The sequence below is a fragment of the Anoplopoma fimbria genome, chromosome 5 (assembly GCF_027596085.1).
Source record: "Anoplopoma fimbria isolate UVic2021 breed Golden Eagle Sablefish chromosome 5, Afim_UVic_2022, whole genome shotgun sequence".
NCBI lineage: Eukaryota > Metazoa > Chordata > Actinopteri > Perciformes > Anoplopomatidae > Anoplopoma > Anoplopoma fimbria.
In genome coordinates, this window is record NC_072453.1 from 11958131 (window position 1) to 11974459 (window position 16329).

At 38.9% G+C, this 16329-nt stretch overlaps 3 protein-coding genes across 4 annotated transcripts; 2 read left to right on the forward strand and 1 right to left on the reverse strand.

The window, feature by feature from the left end:
• Positions 1 to 50: 50 nt before the first annotated feature.
• zgc:174164 (uncharacterized protein LOC570656 homolog) lies at positions 51 to 9000 on the forward strand. 2 transcript variants are annotated; one of them, XM_054598889.1, is made up of 22 exons: positions 51 to 478; positions 1048 to 1151; positions 1236 to 1312; positions 1424 to 1502; positions 1583 to 1659; positions 2023 to 2215; positions 2332 to 2394; positions 2656 to 2727; positions 2839 to 3008; positions 3112 to 3202; positions 3683 to 3813; positions 4492 to 4663; positions 5191 to 5280; positions 5431 to 5632; positions 5924 to 6035; positions 6459 to 6639; positions 6795 to 6881; positions 6967 to 7072; positions 7752 to 7884; positions 7992 to 8091; positions 8229 to 8266; positions 8380 to 9000. In XM_054598889.1, the coding sequence occupies exons 1-22, from the start codon at positions 412 to 414 to the stop codon at positions 8501 to 8503; spliced, it is 2469 nt and encodes an 822-aa protein (XP_054454864.1). In that variant the 5' UTR covers positions 51 to 411; the 3' UTR covers positions 8504 to 9000. The 2 variants fall into 2 exon arrangements, with proteins under 2 accessions (XP_054454864.1, XP_054454865.1); XM_054598890.1 differs by having other exon boundaries at positions 2839 to 2942.
• Positions 9001 to 9571: 571 nt separating this feature from the next.
• LOC129091275 (L-seryl-tRNA(Sec) kinase) lies at positions 9572 to 12273 on the forward strand. The gene is made up of 6 exons (XM_054598839.1): positions 9572 to 9879; positions 10633 to 10888; positions 11355 to 11556; positions 11670 to 11745; positions 11836 to 11929; positions 12028 to 12273. Exons 1-6 carry the CDS (start codon positions 9658 to 9660, stop codon positions 12243 to 12245), a joined length of 1068 nt encoding a protein of 355 aa, XP_054454814.1. The 5' UTR covers positions 9572 to 9657; the 3' UTR covers positions 12246 to 12273.
• Positions 12274 to 13223: 950 nt separating this feature from the next.
• On the reverse strand, positions 13224 to 15626 carry LOC129091274 (zinc finger protein Pegasus-like). The gene is made up of 3 exons (XM_054598838.1): positions 15403 to 15626; positions 15136 to 15324; positions 13224 to 14155 (listed from the first exon to the last, which is right to left on the reverse strand). Exons 1-3 carry the CDS (start codon positions 15536 to 15538, stop codon positions 13224 to 13226), a joined length of 1257 nt encoding a protein of 418 aa, XP_054454813.1. The 5' UTR covers positions 15539 to 15626.
• Between the last annotated feature and the right edge of the window lie 703 nt (positions 15627 to 16329).

The following is a 16329-nucleotide window of genomic DNA, read 5'->3' on the forward strand; positions in this document are numbered from 1 at the left end:
AACACCAGTTCTAATAACAGAGTTTATAGTAGACGTCTTAATGACGCCGATGAGCGGAGGAATGTCAGTGGAGAAACTAGTTCCACTTGACAATCAACGTTATTAAATTGGTAAAACAAGATATTGATCTTGATTGATTGATATTGATTTCAGTTAACACTTAATGCCACACCTCAGCCTATTAAAGTGCAACGTTAAATGTCTTACAAACATTCACAGTATTGTCACCCGCACCTTGGGAGTTCTTTGTTTGTTTTTGCAAAACCGCATAGCTCACCTGTCGTCTAAGCCACGCCCATCACATTGCACCTGACCACAAGGAAGCAAAGGCACGAACACTTGTCATGCATTAATAGTGCACATACCGTAGGGCCTAATCGGTAAATAGTCTTGCTACTTTAAACCAGGATCATGGTCAGAAAATACATCTTATTTGGTCTTGTTTTGCTGTCTTACGTTTCCTGCATTGAGAACAAAGGTAAGACAAAGGCATTTGTTTTTCAAGTCTTTCCATGGAGCCGAAACAGAGCTTGTTTTTTGTCTTTTGTACACCCTACAAGGTTGTTTTTATGGCATGGACCTTGCTTGCTGTCTACAACATAAATTAATCTTGTAAACTCTATAGCCTTTCAGTTTTAAAGGGACGTGAGAGAAACTCTTAAGAAAGAGGTTCATTATTCCACATTTACATTTACTGTACATTTTTATTCCTGTTCTATCTTTATTTTGTTGTATAGTATGTGTATTTATTGTCTGTGTAGTTGTATAGTATGTGTATTTATTGTCTGTGTCTGTGTAGTTGTATAGTATGTGTATTTATTGTCTGTATAGTTGTATAGTATGTGTATTTATTGTCGGTGTAGTTGTATAGTATGTGTATTTATTGTCTGTCTGTGTAGTTGAGCTGCTGCAACACTTGAATTTCCCCCATGGGGATCAATAAAGGAATATAATAATAATAATTTAATTTTCCTTTTTTTGTATGTAGTTGAATTACTTGTTACCTTCTCAATATTTAGAGTTTCACTGTGTTCACCTTCCTTCCAGACAGTTTTAATGGGCTGAAATTAAAACTCTCCAAGTACTCCATTGTACATCCTGAGGTGGTTCACCGCTGGAAAAGGAGCAACACACCGCCACAGTCAAAAGACGTAGGAAACAACCCTAATTGATACTTTAAACCGATGTTTCAATATGACAACTTCAAGAATGCTCTCTTGTTTTTACCTATTCAGAAAAATGGAGAGGAGACAATATCATATGCGGTCAACATAAACAACAGAAAGCACCTGCTTCATCTGAAAAAGAACAGGTATTAACAAGTTGGAACTTAATTTGATGTTACTGGTATTATTGTAAATTCATGCCAATTCTTCAGATGAAATATCATATAATACCGTGTGTTTTTTTCTCTCCTTGTCAGAGACTTTTTGCACCCAAACTTTGTTCAGCACTCAAGTGACGCCACTGGCAACCATCAGACATCATATCCAAAGCAGCATGTAAATCGACACTTACTTTCTGTTGTATTTGGTTGGTTTGAACTTCAACCCTTGAACCTATTTTACTCTGCTTTTCCCAGGTGCATTGCTATTACCATGGAGAGGTGGAGGGATATGAGGATTCAGTGGTAGCGCTCAGCACATGCTCTGGCCTCAGGTTGGAACATCTCTCCTGCCATTTCTAGCTCCTCTGATTCAATATTGACATATGTTAACTTTCAGTGGAACGGTGTCATGATTTTAAAATCTGACTGTGTTATGGTGCCGCAATATTTGAATGTCCACATGAATGATCCAGAGCAGCAAAGGCACTTTTATTGAAGTTTCGAGTTTTTCATCACCTTGAGGAAGTGTTTCATGAGGAAGTGTTTCATGAGGAAGTGTTTTGGATTTATTGGTTCAAAGATTTTTTAAGTTGTGGAAGGTAATGCCACGTTGTGGGTTTGCAATACCACACCCTGGCATTGGCACAGACTGAAATCATTTGTCTAAAGGTCTGCTATGCACTACTTCTCTTTAGGGGTGTAATCCTCCTCGGAAATGAGACTTATGGACTTGAGCCTGTGCCACAGTCTGCCACCAACGAGCATCTTCTGTACCTACTGAAGGACACTGACTCTGGGCCCGTCACTTGTGGGGTCGTCAGTGAGGCTGCATCAACGCAAAGCCATGAACCCTTCGAGCCGGGCAAATCACTGACTTCACTGCTGCGGGTTAGGATGCTCACCACGTGCACCTGAAGTGAACATATTTTCATTGTGCTAACTGGTTTTGAAATTCAAGGGTGACATGACTGCTTTTCCTTCTTTACTGTTGTTTATTTAAACAGAGGAAGCGTGCTTTACCTCAAACCAGTTATGTGGAGTTGGTGCTGGTCGCCGATAATCTCAGGGTAAGTGTGTATATCTTTTAGTGACTTAGGTAAAGAGAATATATTGGCTGCAACAGGTTTGTTTTTTTACACTCGATGCAAGTGAATATCATTCATTGAAAAAGAGCACCTTTACCATACTTATTGACTCATCAGCCTTAATTAGTAATGTGCTATACTACTGCTCAAATGTTACAGTGCTTTTCCAATGCTGTGAAATATAGTGGCAAAAGCATTCCCCTTAATCTGTTAGGAAATAATCTTTTATAATTGTGTTTACAGTATAAATTTAAGAAAAACAACGAGACAGCTGTACGAGAGGAAATGGTGCAGATGGCTAATCTCCTGGATGGGGTGAGACTTAAAGTTGTTTTTAAAAGAAAGCATGCTCAATTTTAATTAATTCAGATATTGTTTTTGTGTTGTTCTATGCCTTATAATCTCTTATTTTCTGTTTTATTCTAGTTTTACAAGCAACTGAATATCCGTGTGGTGCTGGTGGGCCTACAAATTTTTAAGGATGCTAACCCCTTTGAGGTGGAAGGAGCTGCAGGAGAGGTGTTGGGCAGGTTTGTCAAGTGGAGGAGGAATACTCTCTTACCAAAGATCAGGCATGACATGGCTCAACTCCTTGTGTAAGTAATGTGTGTTCTTGTGTCATAGATGGCCACCTGTGTGAATCCTTCAGAAATGTAGAGTTGAGTTTGTTACTTATCTCTTGGTCAACTTCTTTCTCAGTGGTCGGCCTAAACCATACAATGGCAGCATCTTAGGTATGGCCTTCGTCGGCACCGTCTGCAGCGTATCGACTTCTGGAGGAATCAACGTGGTTAGTTCAACTCCCTTTTAACTTCTAACACCAGCTGTCACATTGCTGCTTTGGCAGCATGAGCTTTTGTGTAGAAACTGATACTGTCTGCATTATTTATTGGGCGTTCTATAAGTGCAGCTCATTCTCGCATGCTCTGAATAACACGTCAAATGGGTTAGACTTAAATACAGTCTTACGAAATGTCATGACAGGACAACTTTGTTTGGTTTTGATTCCATAGATTCCTTTGCCTTGTGATGCCCTATAGTGTTTGCATATCCTTTATACTTTAAATTCAAATCAAATAATATAATTAAACGTTTGCTGCCCTTCTTTTCCCTTCAAAAAATACTCCTGTTCAAGGGAAGAGTAATATGTAGCCAAAGCACTTTAGTTTTTGATACCGATTAATAACTTAGATTTTCAGTTTGGGATCATATATTTAGGTATATTGACAATGGAGATTGTGAGGACTGAATGTACTGTGTGTTTTCCCAGTTCAGTGCGGACAACCTGGCTTTTGTCTCCGCTGTGGTGGCCCATGAGATGGGCCATAACCTGGGCATGAATCATGACCGCGGTGGCTGCAGCTGCAGTACAAAAAGCTGCATCATGGCAGGCGGTGCTGGGTAACACATCTTCCACAAAATATTTCTGAACCCTTTTGAAATGAAACTAAACAAGCATTAGTTAAAGTGCTGCGGTACAATACTGATCGCATATTACATATTCTGTGCCTAATACAACAGCTATAGTCTTAAACAGACTCCTGAAATCTTTTTTTTTGTGATGTGACAGATAGCAGTTTTTTTTGTTATTGTTTTCAATTAAGTTGAATGTCCATGATGGTCCATATACTTACTGAACAGGATTTAAGCACCATATGCTTCTCTATAATGTAGCCTTTTTTTGCTGGCAGTTCATATTGTAATAAAAACTGCAGATGCATAAACACTCCATTTATCTTTGAATAATAAGAAAGGAATGTGTGATCTTTTTAATGTTTTTGAGATTGAGATAGATATCATGTGCGTAATTTAACAATATACATACTTTATATTGATGTTTGGCACAAAGCTCTTGATGTCCATGAAATATTTTTTGTGACATCAATGGCTCTGTACTGAAGTGATATAATTCTGTATTTGTTCTTGTTCCCAAAACACTACATGTCATCCTGAAAACACTACAAATTGATGTTACTTTGATGACAAAACATTTCATCTGCTCAAAGGTCAAAGATTATTTAATGCAAGCCCTATCCAAGTGTATATTTTCCATTAATGGTTTATGCTGCTACCTTGTAGGGGTTCCAGCACTTTCAGCAGCTGCAGTGAAAAAGACTTTGAGAATCTGATCGTACGTGGAGGAGGCACATGTCTGAAAAACCAGCCCTCCGCGTCAGACGTGGTTGATGTGGCTGAATGTGGTAATGGCCGACTGGATAAAGGAGAGCAGTGTGACTGTGGCAAACCAGCGGTAGAGTACTTCGTCTCAGATAAACTCTCACACACACGCACACACACAGGAAGTTACAGATTATGTATTGGATAAGGATTTTTTTTAATACGTCAATCAACCTAAATGTAACTGGTGTTAGTTTTCACACTCATTTGATGTTTTGTTATGTTGTTTGCCAGCATTTAGATCTGACGACCAATAAATACAATGTAAACCATATAGAGTTGTGGAGAATATCTTTGTTAAAAATATTCAGTCCATGAAGCTGAGAAGTTTATGATATGTTGCAAAGCAATATTTTGAAAATGAAAACAGAAATTTGCAAGTTAATGATGTTCAGAGTAATAATTAGTATATCTTGTAAAACAAGAATAATTCTTTGGTGGAACACATTTTGTTTTCAGCTTTACAGATAAGACACGTTTTATGCTACAACCTCATTGGTCTTAGGATAAAGATATTCTCCCAGAGTTAAATTATTGTACCGTTTCTGTCATTTTAAAGTGGTGGTATGCATAGATTGTCTCTGTTTCCATTTCATACAGGAATGCAAAAATAGATGCTGTGATGCAGCCACCTGCAAATTAACAAGTGGGGCCGCCTGTGCTCAGGGAGAGTGCTGCGAAAACTGTCAGGTCAGCATTATGTTTGACTTAATGCCAGAGTTCAATAGCTTATGATTGCACCGAATAGAGGTAATGAAATGTACTTGAGAATTTTTTTTTGCACTTGCAAGAAAAGTGGGTCCTTTTATTTTAGTTGTATGCAATTGTTTATTCTTTTAGATCAGAGTTTCTGGAACACCATGCAGAGGGTCCGCCAACACTTGTGATCTTTCTGAATACTGTGATGGCACGACGGAGTTCTGTCCAGATGACTTCTTTGTCATGGACGGCCTGCCCTGTCAAGACCAACGAGCTGCTGCATACTGCTATGAGGGACGATGCCAGACGTATGATTTCCAGTGCAAACATCTATTTGCACCAGGTACATTTAATACCGCCTGATACTAAGACTTTTGCAGCCAATTAAACTACAGAAACTGTGAGGTCCGGGAACTTTTGCTCATAATTTCTGGCTGCAAATTATACCCTGTGTGTCAGACAAACACATGGCGTTTAATTTCTATCTGTTTGTGTAAAACGCTAACTGTGGATGACCCAGTCAAGAATGCATAAGCCCAAAGTCTAACAGGAGGCAGAGGTCACCTCGAAAAATATTAAATCACCCCTCTGGCCATTAATATTATATGTTGTATATTTTTTCTCTTTTGGGCAGATCCAGCAACAAAGGCAGCGGATATTTGTTTTCAGAATGCAAATATCAGGGGAAACAACTTTGGTAACTGTGGAATGAACAGCAAAGGAGAACATATCAAATGTACTTTAGCGTAAGTACTCTGGTTTTTATAATTGAATGATATGAACTAAACTAACTAACTAACTACTAATGGTCTCCATTGCTGGTTTTAAGTTGTCTTTAATACAGCATGATGTCCATTTGGTAAAATATGGTCCCATGTGACCATATACACACACATGGGACCATATATTTTATTTTAATATAGATAGATAGATAGATAGATAGATAGATAGATAGATAGATAGATAGATAGATAGATAGATAGATAGATAGATAGATAGATAGATAGATAGATAGATAGATAGAAAAACATATACAGTTGCTCTAATTTCATACAGTTAGGATGGTTAATTTAATCAACTTAATTTTTTTTCAATTAAAGGATGGATAAGCTTTTCTCTTCCAACATTTTACTCATTAACAACTGTGTTCCCTTGAACCGGCACTGCAGAAACTCCATGTGTGGGAAGTTGCAGTGTGCCAACGTGGACCTCAACACCCCCCCTTCTGGTGCCCAAGTCAGTGTCGAAGAAGTTCAAGGGGAAAAGTGTATTAATGCAAACTTCAACCTCGGCCCAGATGTGCTAGATCCTGGCTACGTGAACTCTGGCAGCCCTTGTGAGAAAGGAAAGGTAAGCAGACAAACTATTTTAAGAAGTGTACACGCCAAAGAGAAGGAATGTGACCCAGAACTACTTTGATTAGATGTGTGCAAGGACAGAGCTGTCTTTGTTAAAGTTTAAATGACACCTAATGACATCATTAAGTTATTTGCCTTCTCTCTCAGACCTGCCTGGACTTTAAGTGCTTGAACGCCTCTGCCCTGCTGCCCAACTTGGACTGTGATGCCCAGACCAAATGTAACGGCAAAGGGGTGAGTCTGCATTTTATTTTTATTTTTTTACTCAGTTACCAGCCAATAATTACGTGTGACTTTACTATTATAATGTTTTCTTCAGGTATGTAATGACCAAGGGAACTGCCACTGTGAAAACGGGTGGGCCCCACCTAACTGTGACAAGTCAGGGCGTGGTGGCAGCATAAACAGTGGTCCTGCTCAAATAGGTGGGTTCAAATTGAAATTGGAAATTTACTTTTCAAGATAAAGTACACAGAGAGTCAAAGGGCACTCTACTATATACAGTTCACCTAATGCCACACTTACAAGCTCTATTTTGGGCAACGTATGGAAATCCACCATGATGTTGTCTACACAGTGATCTAACACAGCTGTCCTTTGTTAGGCTTCATATGACTCATCATTCAGTCTTCTGTTGGCATGACTGAAATAGTTGTGGTTCCTTAGTACGTCTGTTATTGTAGCGCCTGGATTTGAATGTGTTTTGGTCTTCGATCCTTTAAAATTATTGAAAATGTATCGTGTCAATTTGTCTATTTCCCCAACTGGATCAGAAATAAGAAACGATGTATGCATTCATTGTTTATCGTCTTCTCAGGCTGTGATGCCTCTAACAATGAACTAGAAGGAATCAGATATTTAAGCTGTTATATCAGCATTAGTTATATATGATAAATCTAAGTTGTCTTTTCTGCATCCTGATGTATTCATGGATGTTATGTTTGTCTTGATGACTTGTATTGTCATGGTTGGGGGGGCAAAAATCACCCAACCACTTATGTAATTGTTGGTCATCTGCTAGGAAAATGTTGACTGTTCCGTGTGACTAATGCAATCAAATATGTTGTAATGTTTGTTATTCACACATGACCTTTTCTACCACAGACTACTCCCTCAGGAACGGACTGTTGATCTTCTTCCTGTTGGTGGTTCCTGTTCTGGTTCTTCTCATCCTGGTGCTGCTCTTCATCTTCAGAAGAGACTCCCTGGACCCGTGCCTAAAAGGACGAAGCCTCAAGTACACATCACCTCACATTAAAAATATACTTATAGATACGTCATGGCTGCAGTGCTTTATCTTAGATGAAAGGAGTATTGCTTCTCATAAGTTTTCTGCTTTCACAGGTCACGTAATGTCCCAAATGTAAATGCAAATGGGCCTTCAAACGGCACTGTTCAGACAAGTGCCACAACCCAGCCTCCATCACAGGCTCCTTCTGATGGGGTAAATATTCTAAGTACTCTTTTTCTGCTGCATATAAGGAAGTGTAATGTTGATTTTGAGGTAAATCAATCAAAAAAGGTTAAAAAAAATGTTTTAACATTGCAGATTTTAAGTTGTTTTTTTGCTTCTAATTCCAGCCTGGGTATCCACCAGCTACTGCAGTTCCAGTTTCTGGGTATGAACTTTATTTATTTCACTCAATCCATACTGCCCTCCCACACAGATGTAAATTTAAGTTTTCAATGCACAAGCAAACCTATATAACCGAATTTACACACATCCTGTCAGTTTAAGGTATGGAGAACTGAATTATTGGAATGACGGGCAAAGCGCTGCCACTGCACAACCACCAGCTCCAAGGCAGGGCCCTGGAGTACCAAGACCAATCCCTACCAGGCAGCCACCTAGTTGATTCTCAAGTGTATTGTGAATATATGTATGGAGTTTAATACAGCTCAACACTTTATAAAGAAACACGTTTAAAACACTGTGATAACAAAATACTTACTGTAACTTGTTGCCAGCACCTTTTTTTAAGGTTAAGTGTAGAAATGTGGTGGTGGATGAGGCTTATAGACAAGTAAATATTTATTGGAATATCTGTGTTTTATTCAATTTCTGTTTATCACTCATTGGAAAATCATGCACACAAAATATTTTTTTAAATACCCCTAAACATTTTGTATTTCATGTTACTATGTACTCAATTATTTTAAAGATTTTGATTTCATGAATGTAAAGATAATAATACAATATATCAGGCAATGGGCTAAATTTGTGTATCTTTTTGTGAGAGTGTGTGTTTCTTGGAATTGTAGTAAAGCTGTACTGTCAGTGTAGTTTGTTGAACTCCTGTAATATAATTATACATGAGAGGCACAAACTGGGCTTATGGAGGTGTCAGAAATGTTACCCTATGTTAAAAAAAAAGTTTTAAGAAAATAAAAGCTCAGAAACAATATATTTTGTGTAAAAGAACTAGTGGCTCCCAAATGATTTCCTTAGAAGTATTGAGAGGTTCCATACCCACGGTTGAGAGAGATAAGATAAAATAAAAGATATTCCTTTATTAGTCCTGCAGCGGGGAAATTTACAGGATTATTTACAGGATTACAGCAGCATAGAGGATAGTGCAAACAAGAGACATAGTTATAAATAAGCAAATGAGCAATAAAAAAAACCCCAGTAAAAAACAGTAAAGAATCCACAGTAACTATTATATATACTATATGTAAATATTATATAAACAGACAGAAACTATTATAACTATAACTATACTAGGAGCAGAGCTGGTTGTGCAACCATGGTCTTAATATGCTTATCATATCCTACACTTTTGAAAAAATAATGTCGGTTTATCTATCAAGCTTTTGCCCCCTTCCTGTGTACTATCTATGCTTTCTCCTTTTTTTTTTTTTGTTATTTTGAAAGGCGTGTGGTCGGAAGTCACATGATATTTTTCCGTTCTGACGTGGTATGATGCGGAAGTTCATTTCAACTGCAGCCATCAATAAAACTACAATTTGTAAACACTATATGAGTTTTGAAGCGGCTCTCTGGTAGCACATGGCTGCAGAGGAAGCCGGAGGTGTGGACCGGGCTCCGGCCTGTCTGTGCGTCCTCTGCGGGCTCCCTGCCGCTGGGAAGTCCACGCTGGCCCGCAGAGTCCTCCGCACCGCTGCACAGCGCGGATGGAGAGCTGGTGTTGTGCCTTATGATGACCTGATCACCGAGCATGCTTTTCAGATCAGAGTGGAGGAGACTGACTGTGTGAAACGGCAAGAAATAGTAAAGAAAAACTGAGCTAAATTGGTCCCAATTTAGTAGCAATCCCAAACAGACACTGTATCCAAAACTAGTAAGAATAGCACAGTTTAGATTAATTTAAGTGGGTTTTTCCTATCAGTAGCCTAATATTTCATTGTAAACTCAAATATGGTGTTATTAACATTGCAGCTGAACTAAGGAGGGTAAAATAAGTGTATTGTGAGAATAATATACAGTACCAGTCAAAAGTGTGGACACACCTTCTCATTCATCTACTTTGAAGAATTTAAAATATAAAACATATTCTGGTTTGTTGAGCATTTGTTTGTTTACTACATAATTCCATATGTGTTCCTTCATAGTTTGGATGTTTTCAATATTAATCTACAATGTAGAAAAAAATAAAAATAATAAGAAAAACCATTGAATGAGAAGGTGTGTCCAAACTTTTGACTGGTACTGTATTTGCAGGCATTGCAGCAAAGTGTAAAGTTGTGTTTCAATATCATAGGAGATGATACAGGAGAGGACTGGTTGCAGCTTCTCACATGTGACTTTTTGCTGGTTTTCTTAGTAGTATTCAACAGAATATATTTGGGTTTTGGACTGTTGGTCAGACAAATTAAGCCCTAATATGTACAAATGTATTCAATATAAGGTACCAGAGTCATTGTCCTCATTTGGGTTTTGGTGATGCGTCCACAAGTGTCAATTTAAGTTTTCCAGAATGCATTAAAAAAAGGTAGAATGGTTCATTTCGTTTTCTTTTTCTAGCACACTGAATGGAAGTTACACAGACAAGCAGTTTTGCAGTGCATTGAGCAGTTCTTGGAGAAACCTCAAGTTTTGGCTGAGCTGCCGGTCAGCTGTCCGATCAACAGGGCTGCATGGGAACAATGTATTCGAGCTCTACTGCAGCCTGAACCTTTGGACGGCTCACAGGCTGACCAGGCGCCACTTCTCTTCCTACTGGATGACAACTTCTACTATCCAAGCATGAGATATGAAGTGTACCAACTTGCAAGGAAGTGTAAGTGCTTTCTCTTTACAGGCCACTTACTTGAATGTTCATAACAGACCATAATGGTAGTTTTGCATGTTTTAGCTCATTAAGTATACATTTATTTTATATATCTGCTTACATTGTTTAAAGTATTCTATAAGCTTTTATATTGATTTCATAGCTTAAACCTATTAAAACCCTTATGTCATGGAAGATCGAAGCCTTCTGCAAGGACCCCAATGCACCAAGGGATATTTTCAAAACCATTGTTATGCAACACAAGGACATCATTTTGATCAATTTAAAGGCAACTAAATGTCTACTATAATGAATTTCTGATTCCCAGCAAGTTTTTTAGTATACTGATAACTGATACTGGCTGCCTTGACAATAAGAAATCAGTGTTAAAACTATTGGATAATACAAGCAAAACTACTCGAATGCCATTTAAATGTACCTTTGGTTGAATTAATTTGTCTGTTTGTCTTTTTAGATTCACTGGGTTTCTGCCAGGTGTATCTGCAGTGTGATTTGGAGTCCTGCATCAGCAGAAACCAGACCAGGTCTGAACCCATTCCCACTGAGGTGATGTTGGAGATGGTGAAGCGTTTGGAGTCTCCAAATCCACAGAAGAACTCATGGGAGACAAACAGCGTTTCACTCAATACCACAGACGACTTTTCCGATTGTGACGTGTAAGACAGCAGAATAAGCAGTTATTAACACTTATAACTGAAGTTCTCGTGCATAAATTAAATATTCATGTGTTGCCGCTGTCTTTTTCTCTTCCCGTCTGGCTTGTCCTCAGCCAGAGGGTGATGGAGTTGATCTCTTCTGCCCTTAGCAACCCAATAAGCCAGGCTGAAGACAACACTGAACAAAAGGTGTGCTAATGTAGCTCCCCTTAATTCTGTTAATAGTAGGACTTCAGATACGCAACTGCAGGATTTATTTGTGCTGTTGTCTCTCTGCAGGAGGCGGACCGCCTGAAATGTGCAACTAGTGTGGTTCACCAGACCGACCAGGCCTGTAGACGCCACATATCTGAAGCCATGAAGACAGCCAGAGGTCAGTTGTGAGCTTCATTAATTCTACACATTTGACATTTTATGCAGTTTGTAATTTAAAGACCAGCACTCTAATGTTTTTTTTCACCTTAACTTTAGAAAATCAAGTACTTCCAGAGCACATGAGGTCTTTGGCCGCTCAGCTGAACGAATCCAAAGCAACTTTTCTTCAAAACCTGAGGAGACAGTTGTTACCAGAAGCATCTTTCGCTCAAGAAGAGGATATTGATGTAGAACGTGTGGTGAAAAGAGCAGTGGACATTTTTGATCATGAGAAAGAGGAAATCCTGTTGAGAGTCATAAATGAAAATAAATGACTTGATTATTTATGAATGCATGACACGTTGTATTTATTAAATGTAAATAAAATGTACTTTTGCTGGTCACTGTGGCAAAGAAGGAAAGTGTATGTATACTATTATTTTACCTTGTAATTAAAAACCTTAAAGAAATATTTTTTTAAAAAGCCAAACTTTTAAACTCTAATTTCAAACTCAAGATACAGTCGTGATCTTCTACAAGGTCTCTGCTAATATGGTGTCAGTACACAAATGATATACTTAATAGATAAGAGCTAACTGATCTCAAATCACTTTCTGTCCATCATTTGATAATCACATACAAACAGGCTAACCAATTGAATGAACGTGATGTTACATTACATCTTATAGTCACAGAGATCTTTACAGTGTTTCATGGAGTGAGGTATAAATAAATATCAGAACAGCACATAGGATTATAATTAGTCTGGCTGGACACAAACTGTTAAACAGAAAATGAGCCAATTAAGCGGCCAGTCTATGAACATCCCACTTCATTTTCTCACAGCGAAATGTATTGATGAAAACTTTGGTGTATAATCAGACTAACAGGTCATATACAGATGATGGACAAAATCATAGTTAAAGAGCCCCATGATGAATACTGAGCTGGTGAGGCTCATCATTTTTGGTGTTCAATACTGTTGGTGTTTTATTGAAATGTCTCATGGATCCAATAATGTCTCAGTGTCAAACACAAGAAGCTGCATTGGCGCAGAAGGAAGGATTCAAGATGGTTCTGTTGTTTTGGCCACCGTTTGTATGTATCAATCCAAAGCCAATATGAAAAGCTCAAAGCCATATAGAATTAAAGTAAGTCATTTATATAATTAATAGGGAATAGTAAACTGTACAGAGCAAAAATACTAATACTCTTTCCTACGCAAATCAGTCTCCCCATGTTTAGATGCTGTAAAAGCAATATGCTGAAAACGCAGGGAGCAAAGACACCGTATGCATCTATGTTGCTTGGAATCACTTGTTATGTTGTCCACGGGCAAAATGGCATGAAAAGTTGTATTTGTCTATGCACATGTGACCGCAGATGTTGCACTGGAATGGATGTTCGTAGCCATGACAGCCCATGTGAATGGTGTAGAGGATATTATCCACAAAGTGAATATCACAGTGCTGGCATGTATTCAGGAGCAGTTGGTCCGCTGTGGTCGGGGCAGGGACGGGTGTGCTCGGCTGGCTGTTGCCGACAATCGCGGTAACAGTGTTCAAGCTGTTTTCAAAGCCGAGGTCGGGAGCAGGACTACAACTCCCATGGCCTGAGGTGGGAGATTCATTTTTACGTGGTGAAGTCTGCATTCCATTTGAACAAATGGCTACATGTTCGCTGGAGACCTGTCGTATGAGAATGGGCTTCACGTCTTTTAAGGACTCCCTGTCTGGGGATGCAGGGGTCTGAGACTCAGGATGGAGGTTGGCTAACTGACCAGCAAGTGTAGACAGCTGGTCCAGTGGGTTATTAAAAGTAAAACCATTTGCATCTCTATTGTGACTGTCATTCTCATCTACCTTGGTGGGGTTATTATGATCACTGCTATACATATGGTTGTGGATCTTGATAGACAGGTCATTTAGATAATCCGACTTTGGCATCCCCACGGAGGCAGGGTTGTAGTTGATGAGCAGTCGCCTGCTGAAGCCCAACGAGCTGGTCCTCTTCTGCAGGGAGCTCAACACTCTTTTGTTGGAGAAGGGAGAGCGGACGGCCCTGGTGGGCAGGAGCTTGTGGCGGCGGCGACGGTGGTGCGACAGGTTGCTGCGGTCACTACAGCGGAAGGCGCAGAGGTCACATTTGTACGGTTTCTCTCCTGTGTGCGAGCGCATGTGGGCTTCCAAGTGACGCTCGTACGCCGAGGCAAACGGGCACAGCTGGCAGCGATGGGGCTTCTCTCCTGGGTGACAATCGGGCAGGAAATAAATGCAGTTGTGATATTCATATTACCAAGCATACTTCACTGTGAAAGAGTAAACAGCTATGAGGCAGTAAGTATAATGTAGTATGTGTGCAGCACAAGATATTACACAAAATGGACATAAGGATATAGGCAAAAAAGACATAGCAAGTACAAGATATTCTTCCAATACATCATCCTGAATATGTGAAAAAAAACGGACATGTAGTTGATATACAGTACCAGTCAAAAGTTTGGACACACCTTCTCATTCAATGGTTTTTCTTTTATTTTTATTTTTAATTTTTTTCTACATTGTAGATTAATATTGAAGACATCCAAACTATGAAGGAACACATATGGAATTATGTGGTAAACAAACAAATTATTATTATTATATTATTATATTCCTTTATTGATCCCCATGGGGGAAATTCGGGTGTTGCAGCAGCTCAACTACATAGAAACAGATAATAAATACAACATATTATACAATAAGAATAAAAAATTTAAAAAAAAATGTACAGTATATCCACATGGGGGGGGGCTGGTCAGCGTGATGACAGACTGTGGTCTCCGCTGTTGTTGTACAAATGCTCAACAAACCAGAATATGTTTTGCTGCAATGCCTGCAAATACAGTACATTGTAGATTAATATTGAAGACATCCAAACTATGAAGGAACACATATGGAATTATGTGGTAAACAAACAAATGCTCAACAAACCAGAATATGTTTTATATTTTTAGATTCTTCAAAGTAGTTGAATGAGAAGGTGTGTCCAAACTTTTGACTGGTACTGTATGGTACACTCATAACAGTAATTGATTAGTCCATTTGACTGAGAATCACCTTGATTCTACTTAATGACCCCCCCTCCCACACCCTGAGAGCTGCTGGTGTGTAAATGTTTGAATTACCTGGATGCATGTGTTTGGGAATGTTTTACCCATTGCATGAATGCAGAGGCAACACTGACCTGTGTGGATGCGGATGTGCTCTATTAAACGAGCCATGCCCTTGTTGGCATAGCTGCAGTAGCTGCACTTGTACTTTCCATCGCAGGTCCTCTCCAAGCCGTCCAGCTGCACATCTGGACCATCCTCCACCGGTAGGCTCACCTCCACAGACGGAGGGTCCAGACCATTCTGCTCACTCCTGGGGGCCACTAAAAACCAAATGCACATCAAAAGGACTATACAATGCAAAGATGCATTGCTGTAAATGCACTGTACTCAATTCTCACCGGCTTGAAAGGGCTCCCCTGGCTCTTTATCCCCGCAAACAGAGCCTGAGATCATGTTGACATGGTGGGTCTGCTGGGTCAGGTATTCTTGGAATTCCTTCACAAAATCCACAGGCTCGGTTTTTATCTCCTCCATGCTCCTTTTGGAAAGTCAGCTGACGTGACGTAACGTTAGATGGCTGCGAAATATGTTGGACAGCAATGTGACTGTGACCAGGTGAACACTTCCGGGGTTGTGTTGATAAGTCTGTGTTCCGTACCTCTTTAAACGTAACTGTTGCGTTCAGGGACCGTCGTAGAAAAAACGTGATCACAGATTTGGCACCTTGAACCTCAAGAACGCTTCTTTTTCTTCTTCTTCTTCTTCTTCTTCTTCTTCTTCTTCTTCTTCTTCTTCTTCTTATTATTATTATTATTATTATTATTATTATTATTATTATTATTATTATTATTATTATTATTATTATTATTATTATTATTATTATTATTATTATATTCCTTTATTGATCCCCATGGGGGAAATTCAGCAGCTCAACTACACAGTTACAGCAGCTCAACTACACAGACACAGACAATAAATACACATACTATACAACTACACAGACAATAAATACTATACAACTACACAGACAATAAATACAATACTATACAACTAGACAGAAATAAATACACATACACATACACAGACAATAAATACAACTATACAACTAGACAATAAATACACATACTATACAACTACACAGACAATAAATACACATACTATACAACTACACAGACACAAACAATAAATACACATACTATACAACTACACAGACACAGACAATAAATACACATACTACTATACAACTACACAGACACAGACAATAAATACACATACTGTTGAGGTAAAGATTCATTTCAGCTCATATCAGCTCACATGACTTTGCC